Here is a 17,110-nt window from a genome sequence, read left to right as displayed (position 1 = left end):
AACACGGGGAGAGTTGTAACACTACCAATTCATGAATCAGGGACAAGATAGGAGTCATGTGACATTTTCAGTTTCATCAGGCTTCCTTTACAATCCCACATGGAGGTTTTCCAGTCTGTGTTGCTATGTCTCCTGAAGCTACAGCAGAAAATCTAATTCTGAGGTAAGAAAGTAAAAAAAAAATAACAAGATCATTTTTTGTTTAGTACTTCTACCGTTGTAGATAATGTTGTATGAGTTATATCAGGTCAAACTGTAGTTTCTCTAGTAAAGAATGGTGTATCAACCTTCTGCCAATTTCAAAGCACCATGCTAATACAGCTTGCTAAACAATGGGTGATAGTGAAGGGGTAGCTTGTAACACGTGTTTTCAAAGTGTTACAACCATCCCCTTACATACAACCAAGAACATTTTTGTGATTTTAACAATACTACAGAATGCCTAGAACTTGGTTGGGAAAAACAGATATTGGAGTCGATGCTAGTCTTTTAAAAAGAGCAGCAGAGAAAGTTAGGAAAGGAAAGTCTGTTGGGGCAGTGGCAAAATCCCACAGAATCTGCCATGTAAACTTGAACAGATATTGGCAGAAATATAAAGAACTGAAAGACCAGGGATTGAGGGACCTTCCTCATGTAGGATACTACAGTCCTCACCAGGTCTTCGCCAGGGAGCAGGACGAGTCTTTGTCATCAGCCAGAGAAGAAAATGAGAAGAAAATGGCCGGGCCTGATTGGTTTGGCTCGTTTATGAAGCAGAACCCCAGACTTTCAGTGAATTTGTATTTTATTTTTTTGTTCTTGTCATCATTGTGACTGGTAAAGAATGCATTTCATTTGTTCATTCTCTGGAGTGGAGATATACATATCTCTGTTAATTTGCTCTCTCTCTCACACACACACACACACACACACACACACACACACACACACACACACACACACACACACACACTTTTTGTGTAAAGTGTGTTCATCCCATAGGTGTAATGGTTTTTATTCTGTACAAACTGTATATTCTATGGCCCTTCATCAACCCTACACCTAACCCTAACCCTCACAGGAAACTTTGTGCATTTTTACTTTCTCAAAAAATATAAGCGTTTTAAAAAATGGGGACATGGGTTATGTCCTCATAAGTCACCCTCTCCTTGTAATACCTGTGTCATACCCATGTCATTATACAGAGTTGTGTCCTGATATTTCACAAAAACAAGAACACACACACACACACACACACAAATATGAATGTGCACGTACAGACATGCACACACACAATATGCTCATACACTTCCCATATTCACACATATTTATTGTTGCATCCATTCATTTAAAATAAAACTGTTGTTGTGGCATATCACTTGGAGTACCCTTAGTTTTGTATATTTTGTCTACCTGTTACAACATACCCCAGTACCCCAAAGGACCACCTTGTATTTGTCATCATCTCACAAAGTCTGTGATATAGTTGAATACATTTAAATTGTTGCCATTTGTAGTACAAACATGTGGGTACTTTGCCTAAAAGTTTTAGACGTGTAGCCTAAAAAAAAAAAAGGTAATTTTAGGCGCTGAAGAAAAAAGTTATTCAGTGCCTATATAAATACAACCATACCCGGTCTCCTCACTCAATTTCTTTTTAATTATTATTATTCCAAGTGGAAAAGTCACTGGTTTCATGAATGACTCGTTTAATTAAGGATGAAGCTAAACTCTGCAGAGCTGCAGCTCCTGGTTAAAATGAACTGAATGTAATAAACTGAGAAATCCAGCATCCGTCACTAAACAGAAGTCTGTCGTTTCACTGGATGTGTGCATGGATCAAATGTTCAGTTCTGTGAAACATTTACACAGTTTGAGGGAAAGATTTGTTTGAGTCACTATGTTTTCTGTCTTTCTTCCCAGATTCATCCAGATCTTCACTGACTGTGACTCCAGACAGTCCTGTATTCACTGGAGAGACAGTCAATCTGACCTGTGTGATTGAGACTCGCAGTTACAGTGACAGTTACAGTTACAGGGGATGGATATGGAGAATTGACCAAACATATAACTGGAGATATGTGTGGGATAAAGACAGTGTAATGTTACAGACGTCTGGTCGTTACACTGTAAACAGAGACACTCTCACTATCAGAGGAGTAACTACATCTGATCAGGGTCAGTACTGGTGTAGAGGACAGATAAGATCAGTCTCATCTCAGTGGAGCTCTGTTTCTCTCTCAGTGAAAGGTGAGTTGAATATCACTGTCCTGCACTTGTATGATCACACATCCAATCAAAAGACTTTCTCATTCTCAGATGTTACATTCACACCAATCATAAATATGATTGTTCCACTTCATTTGAGGGTTTGATTATTTTCTTTTAACTTATTAAAGAGATGTTCACACAGGAGCTGTTCTTGTGTTCACAACAGATGCAACAATGAACTGGTTACAGGAATCTCAAAATGTATTTTAAATCTGAAGTATGAAGCGTCATCTTAAAAACACAACACTCATGACACTATAAGAACACAACAGCTAAAGACTTGTGTGTGTGGTGTGTGTCTGATGTGTGTGAGCACAGAGCTGAACTAGGGATGTAAATTTTCATTTCTATGATCAATTAATCTTTAATCTTATTTCTGCAAAATGTGTCTATTGCAGCGGTGCAGTCACTGGTATGACACGATGTGCAAACAAAAAAAAAAAGGTGTCTCCCCGAATTAAAGGGGTTTTAGCTTGAAGAAAAAGCTAGTAGCAGGATTATAAAATAAATAGGTGTGATTTTTATCATTTGATTAAATGAAGAGCGTGCACCATACATTTAAGATCACTTTACTGAATGATGAAGTGCTTCTTTAAATAGTTTCCTGGCGCTCGTTGTTGTATTTTAACACACAATTGCAATGTTTTAAATGGACATTATGGCATTTATAATAAAATGATCTCAAACATAACTGTGGCGTGTGTGTCTGTGCTGCGCAGTAAGTGAACCGCTTCCATCAGCGCTGCTGCAAAACACACTGTTGCTCACATTAACCATTTTTATCTGTTACTATTACAAGTACTAAGTTTGATCCTACTGGATCCTGTTCTGCAAAATGTCTGATTTGTAATTGGCCTACTTGTTTTTAAAAACCTGTAATTTTCAGTGCATTATATCGTGACAGAGTGTGCGCGTGTGCAGGCGAGGACGGAGTTAGCTTGGGTTTGGCTGGATTTGGAGGTTATTGCTCACATCCCACTCAGAACAAATCCAAATGTTTCCATATGTGCAATGTATTTGAAAGTTAAACTGTTATTAATAATGTAAACTATTAGTCTTGTACTTTACATGCTTTCGCATATAGACAGAAAATCTCATTCTCTTTAGACTGCAATATAAGTTTGAATAGCTAGAATTTGTGAGGTGCAGCACAATTGAACAGCTAAGACTAAAAAAATAAAAAAAACTCCTTTTTGGAGTGAAATATAATCCACAAGATTGTTTACCTTCATTTGTGCAACAACAACAACAAAAAAGAAGATTTGTAAAATGTTGTAAAATAAAGCACACAAACAGAATGTGTGTTGTCATCCTTTCCTTTCGTTGAACTTGTTTATGGAGCACCACAACACACTTCTGTTTTAAATCTGTTATCTTAATCAAGTCAGATATATTTCCCATTTTTTTATGAAAACAAACTTATTTTTATTTTAGGACTATTACATTTGGCTATGCATTTTCTTTAAAGTATCAAATTTTTCAGCAATTATCGATCAAACGATTAATCGTTGACATTCCTAACTTGAAGATCATAATATTTCTGTGTGAACTTCCCCTATAGGTACACTATTAAAATACAGCTTCTGATTGGCTCTAATGGTTCAGTGAAGAACCTTTTTAACATACATGATATTTTTCTATTAAACAAAAGGGTCTTTTGATTATTAAAATCAGAGGTAGAAAGTACTGAAAAAGTGCACTTAAGTACAAGTATTTTTACATCGCTGAAATAATACTCAGTTACAAGTAAAAGTACAAAGTCAAATACTACTCCTACCACTAGGTGTTTTAGCCACTATGATTTTGCTTTAAAATATCTGCATGTTCCTGTGTATAGATTAGTGCAACTATACTATGCATAACATCACAAAAACGGCGGTAGACCAGGTACAGTTGGTACACTTTTTGCTTTTACCTTTACCACACAAAAACCAGGGACAGAAAATAAGTGATTTTTCATATGACAGTTCCTTTATTTGTCTACTAATATATTAATAATTATTATCATCCACAAGTAGGTCATATTTGCCACAGCAATCTCATAAACCCAGGAAGTTTTTTTCTTTTTTGTTCCTACTGTACCTACAGTATGTCTGCTACAGCTGGAACAGTCCCGAGTACAGACGCTTTGGATGGCCATGGGGTCGGTTGAAAGTGCTATATAAATGCAGACAATTAACCATTTACCTTTTCAAAGTTTGCATTTTTTTAAAATCCAAGTCTTCTATAAAAAGACACATTTACATATATATATATATATATATATATATATATATATATCGATCTGTGGAAAAAAATCTGTTCATTATAGAGAGTAAATGTGTCTATATATGTAGTTACTTTTCAGTTACCTTTACAAAAATTTAATTTACAAAAAAAAAAAAAATAGTCAGTAACAAAATTATAAAACAAATGACCTTAATTCAGATTGAGGTATACAAAATATGTCAACACTGAATTTTAATAAGCAGTGATTTGAGAGCCATAGACAGTATGTTAGGTTTATGTGTTCAGATGAGTGAACATCAGATGGCTTTGAGCTAATGTCTGAATAATGAAGAAAATATCAATTCACATCTGTACAGTAGAACAGAAGAAGAGTTCAACACTAGTCAGCAATAAAAAAGACGAAATATTGGTTTGTCTTGAGTAATTTTTGTCAACAGCAAGGTCAACAGCAAATTAAAACAGATAAAGGATATTTGTATTTAACATTTAATTATTGCAGATTTGAGTCGTCATATTCTGATTTGCTTTTAACAGTTTTTATTAATTTTGAGGAAAACAAAATCTGATTTTTATTTATTTATTTATTTATTTATTTTTTTTGAGGTGAGTGATCGTGATGAATGAATGCATGTTCACATTTATTCTAGAACTAAAGTAACATCTTACTCCTGATATCTGTCGACATGGAGACAGGAGAGCTTTCAATCAATACATTAGGGGTGGAGGGGGGGGGGGGGGGGGGGGTAACTTAAAAAGTAATTAGTTACTTTACTAATTAATTGAAAAAAGTAATCTGATTACGTAACTCATGTTACTTGTAATGTGTTACCCCCAACACTGCTTATTAATGGTGACAGTAGTTTTCAAAGTTCAAAAACGATCTAAAACACTGATTGTTTCAAGAAACAAGTGACCCATGTGTTATATTCCAGCTCTTCTACCTTTATACAATAGTTTTGTGAGAAACAGCCAAAGTGTCTGAAGTATTGTAGTCCACATCATTCTTCTGTCACAGCAGTCAGACAATATTATCCTGCATGGATTGATCTCTTATGAATTAAAAGCTAAGACACAAAGCACCGTGCAGTGAGTTCTGAACAATCACTAAAGGTGTTATTTGCTGCTTAGCAACAAGCTGGTTTGTTTACATCAGCACAGCTCTGAAAATGATGTTTGATTGGTTCAGACTCAAGACATCGAGGATCTGCTCTGAATATTCACAGCTGGATTGAAGCACTTTACAACAACATCACACTTGTGCTGAGGAGAAGTAATGAGCAGAAAAATACTCAAAACTTTAGAAAGCACACAAATAAAGACATTTTTAGATGTTTAACTGCTTATGTGGAGCATTGGGATCACTAGACCAGAGTTTAATGAACTCATTTTGTGAAAACCTTATTCAACCAAAATTGACATTTCACTTGTTTTGTCTGTAGCTCGTAATTCATCTGTGTGTATTCAAACTCATTTTACCAACACAGATCACATATATACAGAGAAATACAGAGAAAATACAGATGGAAGAAAGTGGACTGTTTCTCAATGTGACTTTATCTTTATGACAGTTACACTGAAAGTTTGCATTTATTTATTTATTTTATTTACTAACCAAACATTACATATTAACATAATAAAAAATAAATAAATAAATAAACAGGTTAACAATTATTAACCTTACTATATCTAAAGTTCTCAGAAGAACTTGCATGAAAACATTTAGTTAACAGAAGCAAACAAATAAAAATAATAATAAAAAAAAAACAACACAGAGAGGCCTTTACCATCATCAGTGTCGCACAAACACACGAACTCAGACGATCAGATCATGTTTCTGACTGAAAGAGCTCTGTCTTCTCTCTTCCCAGATTCCCCCAGATCTTCACTGACTATGACTCCAGACAGTCCTGTATTCACTGGAGAGACAGTCAATCTGAAGTGTGTGATTGAGTCTCACAGTAACTGGAGATATGAGTGGTATAAAGACACAGACAGTGTAATATCACAGACGTCTGATCGTTACACTGTAAACAGAGACACTCTCACTATCAGAGGAGTAATTACATCTGATCAGGGTCAGTACTGGTGTAGAGGACAGAGAGATCAGAGACCAAACTCATCACAGTCAAGATCTGCTGTTAATCTCACTGTGACAGGTAAGATTAATATCATCGTCTCCTAAATGGTGTTTCCAACTAATGTTTAGGGAAAACAGTTTATATACACATAGAAAAATACATACAGTGAATTGGTGGGTTTTTGTTAAATGTGAGCCAAAATCATAATTAAAAGAGCCAAAGACTTAAACTACTTCTGTCTGTGTGCATTTAATTTATTTAATACATGAGTTTCACAATTTGAGTTGAATTACTGAAATAAATGAACTTTTCCTCGACTTTCTAATTCATTGAGAAGCAGCTGTAAACAACAAAGTTAACAGAAGTAACACTCTTGTAGTTGATGGAAGCAGGGCTGGGGAGTAATGAAATATATGTAACAGCGTTACGTATTTAAAGTATAAAAAATATTAGTAACTGTATTTTGCTATAATTAACAAAATTTGTATTGGGGGGAGGGGGGGGGGGGGTAAACTCATGGCAAATTTATTCATTTATTGAGTAATTTTCTTGTGTAAAAGAATTGATCTCCTAAAAAAATAAATAAAATTAATAATAATAATCTCAAATTGAGCCGGAGGTGGTAAATTCCTAATATTGTATGTATTTTGTTAGGTATTTAATAAGATAGATACCTAAAATACGTTGCGCATACAGCTCAACTAACACGATCGTTTTAAAGGTGTTTGAACAACAAAACATCCACTTCCACATATTTGACAATCGGAAAATCAGATATATACTGCTATAGATAATTTTTTTTTGAAAATTTTAATAAAAAAAGGAATAAAAAGCAGATCATCATTCATTCAGTGATATAGTGGCTGCGGTGTGAAGAGCAATGAATGACACGTCTCCATGGAAATCATAAAGTGATACTACGATCAATAACTTACATTCAAACGTGTCTTTGTTTTGAGTTTATGGTCAATAAATAAAGAAATTAAGAAGATGGCCACAAAACCTGTTTGTCGCGCCCCACTTGTCATGTCTCTATTCCCCAGCAGTGTTCACCCACACTTCGAGAAACACTGCGCTAACTTAACAGCTAACTTAGCAATAGGGGTACCTCCGTTTGGTCAGGATTTTTCTTTTCTTTTTTTTTGGCTGGTGTCGACCAACAATGAAAAATCATTGTCTGGCAGCCTTTCAGAGTCCTTTTCATCTTTCCGTTAGCTTTCTCCACCCATTCATCCCAGCGACTGCGCAAAATAGTGAACAAACTCGGTAGAGAAAGCAGGTTGGGTAATACTAAGTAGTCGGTGCAGTGGGCACATTACAGATTATTTAAAATATGATACTATCTTCCTTGCTGGCAAATTAAATTAATAAAGAAAACGAAGAAAAGTATTCATTCAGAATATTCATTTTAATCTGAATGATGTGATGATATTGGGGGGGGGGGGGTTATATTAGCTGGATTAGATTTTTGAGGGGGTCATGACCCCCGTAACCCCCCTGCAAATAACGGCACAGATCCATACAAATCATGCATGAAATAAAAGTCTATAAAGTCAAACAAAAATAAGCGTTTTAAACCATTCTTGTGCATTCGGAGCTTGCAAGCACTCATTCAAAGCACACGCTGAGAGCAGCGTTTCAGACAATGCGCTTACATTGAATTGATTCCTCTTTCGTGTATCCTTGCTTCTGAATGAACACATACAAACAAAATCATCTCAGAATAATTGTCTCTGCAAGTCGTAAACACAGTCGGTTATGTTGTGAACCTGAAAGTGAACGTGTACAGTGGAGAAAGAAATAAAGGGGCAGCAGTCTTTAAATACCTGCTGTTCCATTAGTGTCACCTGCTGTCAGAGAGTGACATCTGTGTCTCATTCACAAAGGTAAAATCTGACCATTCAGTTTTTACTTAAATTTTTTTAATTATACAACCGAAATAACATGTATTTAGCATCTTGTTTGGATTGTAATTCAAATGGTTTCCGCTGATTTAAAATAGACAGACAATTTTTTTTTTTTAATTTTGATATTTTTTGTAGTTGTATGAATTTTTTTTTTTTTAAATTTGATTTATTAAGCTTTATTATTTAACATTTTAATTTCACAAAGAAATATGTAACATTTTGTCTTTTGTCTGATAATAAAATGACACATTTTCATTTATAATTTGTCTTGAATCTATTTTTGTAAATATATAAATAAATTGTAAGAAAATTGTATGGTGTAATCTGTATTGTGAACTTTATTTGCATCATAAGTTAACTGAATCATTACATCTAGATATGCTACTAGATTTTGCTGATCATTTTTTGGGCTTGTTAAATTCGTTTTGGGCTACCAAAACTTGAAAAATGCCTGCCCGAAGGGATACAAGGGAAATGTGAAATTTTGCGACCCCTGAGGTGTGTTTCCCGAAAGCATAGTTAATAACGACATTGCTTGTGGCCTTGGGAAACGAGCCCTGTCCATTTTGAATCAGCGATTCTTTTGCGGCTCTTTTTCAATAAAAGTTTGGTCCATTCGTTAAATAAATCTATTGTGTAACTTGGACAACTGAGCCAGTTGTTTTGGCTGCTTTTATCATGTGTTTGGTGTGTCTGGATTAGTTTTGAATCTTTGAATGCAGCATGAAACAGCACAGAATCCCAGTAATTGTATTCAAATCTAATTTATATTGATTGGAAGATTTAAATGACAACAGTTTTTGTTGTTCATAGAAATTATATGGAAAATGTATGTTCTTAAAAATAAAATGCAAAGAAAACACAAATCGTATGTGTCACGATCATCAGATGGAGTGCCCATGAACTTCAGTAGAGGGCACTCTACTCAGGACTCATACAAACTCCATTTCCCATCCTGCCTCATTCCTGGGACTGATTGTGCGCATGCACACACACACACACACACACACACACACCTGCATCTGATTACACAACTGCAGCTAATACACACACACACCCATATAAGCAGCATACTCACACAACCACACGGCAAAGTCCTGTTTGGCCCCGTCTTACATTTCAGAGCATTTTCCCTGTGTTTGTGTTTCTTTGTCTGACCTTTGGATTGTGTATTTCGACTCTGATTCTCTGCTGCCTGCCCTGATCTCTGCTCTTTACTGTTTATGATTCTGGATATCCCTGACACACCTAACGCCATCCCTGATTTCTGCCTGTCTGACCATTCTGTTGAATAAATGCTGCAATTGGATCTGAACACCTCTCATTCTTAACAGAAGACTTCGCCACTCAAGGATCCAGCAGCCCAGTATTACCCCGTCATCACCGAGGTATCAGTTCAGGTTTCCAAATCAGCCACTCGCCAATCCAGCCTAACCATGGATCCAGTCGACCAGCTGTTAAATCTACGACAAGGAGATCAATCGATTGAGGAGTATGTTCAGCAGTTCTGTGAGCTAATATATCAGGTTCCTGTATATGATGAAGCTTTGTTTAAGGACTTATGAGTCAATTAAATCATGGTTACCTGGAGGGGAAAAAATAGCAGTCTAAGGGATATCATAGAATATGCTCTTTTGTTGTGTGGATCTTCGTTCACTGTGGGTGAGGCAGAGGACAGTGCTGAAACCCCAGCGCCGCTGCATAAGATGGTCGCCAGCCCAGCACCGCTGCACAAGATGGCCGCCGCTGTTGATTTCCCAGAGCCAAGTCAGGTCCCCGTCGACTGTCCAGAGTCAAGTTAGTCCAAAAATACTCCTTCCGGTTTGTCACAAGTTTCGGAAAGTTTTTTTTCGAGTATGGGTCTGTGTGACGTTAGATGGAGCGGAATTCCCATATGGGTCCTAAGGACACTTCTGCCGGAAGAGCACGCGCTCCCGTATAGCAGAGCACTGAGAGCAAAACAGACTTCACTGATCAGAGCGAGAGCGTCGCGAAATGTCACAAAAGAAGTGTGTTTTTGGTTGCCAGGACAAGACAACCCTGCACAGATTACCAAAGAAAAACCAGCATTAAGGGACCAGTGGATGGAGTTTATTTTTACAGAGCATCAACGGAGTTGTGCAAGTGTTTGTGTTTGTTCCCTGCATTTCGAAGATGCTTGTTTTACAAACAAGGCCCAGTTTGACGCCGTATTTTCATATAGTTTATTTCTTAAGGATAATGCAGTCCCAACGAAAAAGGGTCACGATCGTGTGTTGGAACCGCAGGCGGTGAGTAAAGCTTCTTCAAATATCTCTGTGTTGTTAACTTAGCTATCAGCGCGTAAGCACATCAAGTAAACAAAATGCGATGTTGGCATCAAACTGCTCTTTCAACATGTACACCTTAAAAAAAAAGGATGACATAAAGTGGAACTTAGTCATTTTCCAAAACCACTAAGCAAATATATACAGTTTCAATACATACCACATAGAGACGTCGTTGCTGATGCTGCTCTTGTTAAATTTCAGCTTCTGGATCTGATTCTGGATCATAAATATAAGCTGAATCTGACTGTTAGCCATGGTTTGTTTTGGATGATGTTTTTTCCCTCACGGTAATGTCACAGCTTACACATGCTCTCAACGCAAAAGTCTACTGGCGCTCGTGATTCTTTAGCTCCGCCCACACGTCACCCCTCCAGGCTCTCGTGTTTTTCCGGGAAAAACGGTACAGACTATCTTTCTCTTATAAATATAATAAAACTAAAGACTTTTTGGAGTTATGAAGGATGCAGTACTACTCTATAGGTACTCAAGATTAACAGGATATTGAGTGAAAACGAGCATTTCACCCCCCCCCCTTTAAGTAAAAGCACAGTTGATCTTCATAAACAAAGTCAAGTCACAGTTGATCTTCACGAACAAAGTCAAGTCACCAATGATCTTTGCGAATCCAGCCAAGTCACCATTAATGTCCATAAGTCAAGTAAAGCCACAGGTAAACTTCATGAGCCAAATCAAGTCACCAATGATCTTCATTCTTCAGAAGCCAAGTCAAGTCACAGTTGATCTTCCTGAACCCAGTCAAATCACCATGGGTCTACCAGAGCCTTGTCATGTCTCAGCTAAACTTCATGAGCCTTGCCACATCTCAGCTGAACTTCCAGAACTCTAGTCCTATCTGGTCATGGTCATGGAGGCCATCCACCAACTCACTGTCTGTACAGTCACAGCCACGGAGGCCATCCATGAACTCCCCGCCTGTCCCGTCACGGCCATGGAAGCCTTCTTTGAACTCTCATTCATTCCTGTCCTGTCTGCTTGGCTGTGGTGGTTCTCTGCTCCCCTTGCTCTGCCTCGGCAGGCTACTGTGCCTGAGTTAAGCCCACGGTGGGCTCCTGTTTCCCATGTTAAGCCCAGGAAGGTCTCCAGTTCTGCCTGCTCCACCCTTGCTTCCGGCTCGTCTGGCTCTGCCCCGGTCCCAGCCCCTCCACTTCAACATGGACCTGGCCCTCCGTCCCTCCCCCTGTTCCGCCTCTGCTCCACCACGCTCCTAGATTGTTTAGAGTGTCTGGAAGCCAATCGTCACGATCATCAGCTGAAGTGCCCATGAACTTCCGTAGAGGGCACTCTACTCAGGACTCATTCAAACTCCATTTCCCATCCTGCCTCATACCTGGGACTGATTTCGTGCACACACACACACACACACACACACACCTGCATCTGATTACACACCTGCAAATAATACACACACACACCCATATGAACAGCATACTCACACCACCACATGGCGAAGTCTTGTTTAGCCCTGTCTTAAATTTCCGAGCGTTTTCCCTGTGTTTGTGTTTCCGTGTCTGACCTTTGGATTGTGTATTTCGACTCTGATTCTCTGATGCCTGCCCCGATCTCTGCCCGTTACTGTTTATGATTCTGGATATCCCTGACACACCTGATGCCTTTCCTGATCTCTGCCTGTCTGACCATTCTGTTGAATAAATGCTGCAATTGGATCCAAACGCCTCTGACTCTCCTTCTTAACAGTATGGCTGGTAGATGACGGAAAGCATAAAAAAATAAACTTCAAGTTAATATGTTTCTTTGTGTTACAAAGCTTAAGCATTTCAATGTGTTCTAAAGTATTTAGATTAAGTTCCTAAACCTGAGTAATCTAACGAAATGCGTTACTGATTACTTTTTTAAAGCTTGTATTTTGTAATCTGTAGCAAAATTAATTTTAAAAGTAACCTTCCCAGCCCTGATGGACAGACATGAGTTGTTCAAAATCATTGACTGTCTTTAAAAAATAGACAACACTTCTCTACTTCCACTATAGCCAAGTGAAGCCAAAACTCAAACTGTTTAGCCTTCACTTCACTTGATCTTTTTTTCCACGACTGAAATAAAATGATATAAACTCTTATTTGTGTAAACATGACACAAATTTGATTTACTATTTCATTAACCCTTTAAAATCGTAACAAAACAATGAATGTGACTTATGACAGCACCTTTTCATTAATATCATAAACAGAATAACATTCAGAATTTTTTTTTTTTTCATACCTTAGTCCGAATGTACCAGAGATGTAAATTAAATTCTGCTTAATGATCAACTAATATGGGATTTTAATGGTAGATTCTTAATTTTACACATAAAATAAGATATTTAATACACAATCAATTATTGTGTTTAGTAAACTATTAGTGCGTAATTGTATCTATTTTATCTTCCCAGATTCCCCCAGATCTTCACTGACTATGACTCCAGACAGTCCTGTATTCACTGGAGAGACAGTCAATCTGAAGTGTGAGATTGAGTCTGATTACAGTGACTGGAGATATGAGTGGTATAAAGACACAGACAGTGTAATATCACAGACGTCTGATGGTTACACTGTAAACAGAGACACTCTCACTATCAGAGGAGTAATTACATCTGATCAGGGTCAGTACTGGTGTAGAGGACAGAGAGATCAGAGACCAAACTCATCACAGGACCGTAACCGAATACATCTGTCTGTTAATGGTGAGGAAATACTCTGATAAATACTTATAAGCACTGATTAACTATTTATAGTTTTTTTTTTTTTTATTATTATTATCGTGGCTTTAAAATGCCTTCTTTTGAGGCAAATAAGGTTTATAATAAAATGTTCTAGATTACCAATGATATCTTTGTTCAAATTAATGTTATAACCAGCAGGAGCAAAGTGTGTGAGGTCAGAAGCCTTGAAATAGTAGGTTTTATGAAATAGTATCATATGTGACTTAAGCTCAGATCTGAATGTGTCTCACAGCTTCATCTTCTCTTCCGGTCACTGCTGTGGTTGTGGGATCGAGTGTTTTCTTGTTGATCTTCATCTCTCTGCTGCTGCTGTGGAGATACAAGAAGAACAAAGGTGTTCATGACATGATTAATACAACTGAACAGAAACACATGAAAGATAGCGTTTATGAATAAAGGCTCATGAGAAGATCTAAATATCAGCAGAAAGAGTCAGTGTAATCACTGCAGATACTCTTGAGTGACCATAATGCTCTTTGTTTCTATTCTAGATCAGCAGCGTAACATTAACCAGACATCAGTCCCAAATCAATCTGCAGAATCTCAACCAGAAAACTTTCCTCTACAGTCTGGTCAGCCTCATGAACTAATCATTTAAAGTCATAGTTCACACATTCACACACAAATAATTACCCATGTCAATTCCAATCTACATGATTTTGACCTCTGTGAAACCAAAAAATTAATAAATAAATTAGTTGGGTTCAGTTTGGACCCCAGAATTCTTCAAAGTATATTTTTGAACCATCCCGTTATGCTTCATAATTGTTTTTTACCTTCAAGACTGCTTTGCTTTTCATCTTTTATCCTCAAATGTTTGTGTGCTGTCCAGCAGATCCTGATCATGTTTATGACGACGTGACTGAAGTAAAGAAGAGACACAAAGGTTGAGTTTTAAACTATCTTAACACATACCATTCACCAGTAAATATCATTCATTAATGTTGACATGTTTGTTTTAGATGATCCAGAGACCACAGAGGTCACATATTCAGAGATCTTATGGTCATATGTGGATAAAGGTAAAAACAACAACTATATATATATATATATATATATATATATATATATATATATATATATATATATATATATATATATATATATATATATAAATATATATATATTTTTTTTTTATTTTATTTATTTTTTTTATTATTATTTTTTGCTTTTTTTCAGATGTTTCCATGGCAGAATCAAATGATGCGACATACTCAGAAGTCATAAAAAAAGTAAAGAAATGCAAAGGTGTGCAAAATTATGAAAATTTTAATTTTGGGAGGTGACCTATCTCTTTTACTGACTCCTAAAGTCATCTGGCTCATTGAAGAAATATATAAATCTTAAATTTTATCATGTAATTATTGATGATTTGTGTTTTTCAGATGCTGATGCTGGAGTTGGTGATACAACTTATGCTTCTGTTAGGAAGAAGGGTAAAAAATATAAAAATAAATCAAACAATAATTGTTACAATTGTACAATAATTTTATAATAACTGACAGAAAGCTCACAATTTGCACTTGTCGTAGATTGTGGCATGTGTTTGATGAGCTCGAATCAGAGATCTGCAGTGTTCACATCATAATGCATCATCTTGTATCTGTTTTATCTGTTAAGGGTCTCTGAGTGCAGTGAAGACAACAGACGGCTAAAAGAGATTCACAGCAGCAGACACAGTGACGCTTGCATTGCTTAAAGGGGGTCATATGATGCTAATTTCACTTTAACATGTTGTTCAACTTAAATGTGTGTTGGTAGTGTGTGTACATATCTACTCTATAATGATAAAATCCACCCAGTGGTTTTAATTTAATCCCTAAAAATAATATCCCCTTTTTCAAATTGGGCCGTTCTCAGCTCCTTGTCTGTGTGATGTCACTTGGATGAACGCCCCTCCCACAATAGTAGATTGACACTAGTGTTTTAACTTAGCTCCGCCCTGAGTGACTGTCATCAGTCCAACATTGTTTCGCCGCCAGAGCAGATGTCAAAAAGAAGTCTCTTAAGCGATTGAGGTGTTTTGTTGTGGGATATAATAATGAACATAGCAGTCTTTATTTACTCCCGATATCTGAGCTGCTGAAGACACAGTGGATTATGTTTGTTTCTTAAGGGAATGCGCCACGATCAAACTAAATGCGTTCACGCAAATCATTTGTTATCCAGCTTCACCTACAGAAGAAGTGAGGACAAGCTGTTATAAATCTTTGCAATCGCTGTTCCTAATAACGTGCTAGTTAGCAAGTTTTGCGGCTAGTAAACAGTCTCTCAGAGCAGGGTTCCTCACCCCACAGTCGAGAGGGGCGGGGTCAGCAAAGCTCATTAACATTTAAACATTTTTATAAATGCTTTTATTTCTGCAGAACTGATTTTGACACATAAAAAGGGTGTTTACACTACCACTGAGAAATCTTAACCAAAGTATGTTAAAGACTTTTCATTAAGACCCTAAAGAATCATATCAACTTGTGGAAAATAGGCATCCGATGACCCCTTAAAGAAATTAATCTGAGTGAACTGCTTATGCACATGCATTATTCTATAGAGATGTATATTCACTGTATTATCTAGAGTTATATGTTTTCATCTTACTAATAAATGCTTGTGCTTTTCCTAAGTCATTAAGACAGAAAAAAAAAATTACAAATCCACATACAGCTTTTCACATTCATATATTTTTCAAACTTTGTTGCAGTTAATGAAATTGGAGTTTTATATTTAATAAATAAAAATACAAACATGTTTTCATTGCATTAGTTTTTCACAATTGTAAATCTACTGACATTTTAACCATAGGTAAAAGTAATTTCAGATAAGCATCAAGTGAGCATATTTGCTTTGACTGTAGAGAAGGCTTATTTGTTGGTGTTGGTGGTGTTTTATTTATTTGTTTATTTTTTAGGGTGCATGTTGATTATGCAGTTATTGTTATGAACAAAATGACCACCGTATGTTGGACAGTTCACCATTACAGTAATGTCCTTCAGCTCAGGAAACAGACATGTTTGTGTCTTTAGCATCATTTACCAGATATGAGCCATGCAGATCAGATCCTGATGAAGAAACCATGAATTAATCCTTCATGGTTCCCGGCTGATTTGGTTCCCAGAGAAAAAAAAAAAAAAAAAAAAAAATTGGTGAAACAGCGTAAGCAAGTAGGTTGTGTTAATTAACCAAGTTAGAAAACCTGCTTTAAGGTGTCCTCATCTGCTGACAGTGTCTCTTGAAAACTGGAAAGTGACTTTCTATGTAGCTTTTAACTTTAGTCAAGTGTGTTTCCTTCAGATCAGAGTCAGTGCTGTCCATCCGGCTCATATTCAGGTCAGTTAATGCTCTGGAAAGAAGCAGATTTATGTTATTAAAAGTATTTAGGGTCACAGTTAAAAGTTATTCTGCTCTACTGAATGTCATGAGAGCTACAATACGACAGTACATCTAAAAACCACTGTCATCCCTGTACTTTGACTAGGAAAGAAGTCACTGCCCCCTTTTGCACTACTCCCCACAGCTCTAGGCAAGTGTTGAGGACTGACATGTCTCCCTGCAGTTTCTCTTGCCGACGTGCGAAGACAGATCAGTCCAAAATAAAACAAA

General features: G+C 36.8%; 1 protein-coding gene across 2 annotated transcripts in view; it reads left to right on the top strand.

The window, feature by feature from the left end:
* The window catches only part of LOC127962016 (leucine-rich repeats and immunoglobulin-like domains protein 1), a 57,122-nt gene extending 40,866 nt beyond the window's left edge, over positions 1-16,256 (top strand). The window contains exons 4-13 of one of the 2 annotated variants that reach the window (XM_052561413.1): positions 1,903-2,229; positions 6,348-6,635; positions 13,184-13,474; positions 13,746-13,847; positions 14,005-14,085; positions 14,346-14,399; positions 14,476-14,535; positions 14,693-14,761; positions 14,899-14,949; positions 15,134-16,256. In XM_052561413.1, the coding sequence (XP_052417373.1) occupies positions 1,903-2,229; positions 6,348-6,635; positions 13,184-13,474; positions 13,746-13,847; positions 14,005-14,085; positions 14,346-14,399; positions 14,476-14,535; positions 14,693-14,761; positions 14,899-14,949; positions 15,134-15,168 (1,358 nt within the window). In that variant the 3' untranslated portion in view covers positions 15,169-16,256. The remainder of the gene's footprint in view (positions 1-1,902; positions 2,230-6,347; positions 6,636-13,183; positions 13,475-13,745; positions 13,848-14,004; positions 14,086-14,345; positions 14,400-14,475; positions 14,536-14,692; positions 14,762-14,898; positions 14,950-15,133) is intronic. The other variant, XM_052561414.1, reaches the window with a different exon arrangement.
* Positions 16,257-17,110: the final 854 nt, after the last annotated feature.

This window comes from Carassius gibelio, chromosome B7 (genome assembly GCF_023724105.1).
Source record: "Carassius gibelio isolate Cgi1373 ecotype wild population from Czech Republic chromosome B7, carGib1.2-hapl.c, whole genome shotgun sequence".
NCBI classification, from domain to species: domain Eukaryota; kingdom Metazoa; phylum Chordata; class Actinopteri; order Cypriniformes; family Cyprinidae; genus Carassius; species Carassius gibelio.
This window is presented reverse-complemented; position numbering and strand designations above follow the sequence as displayed.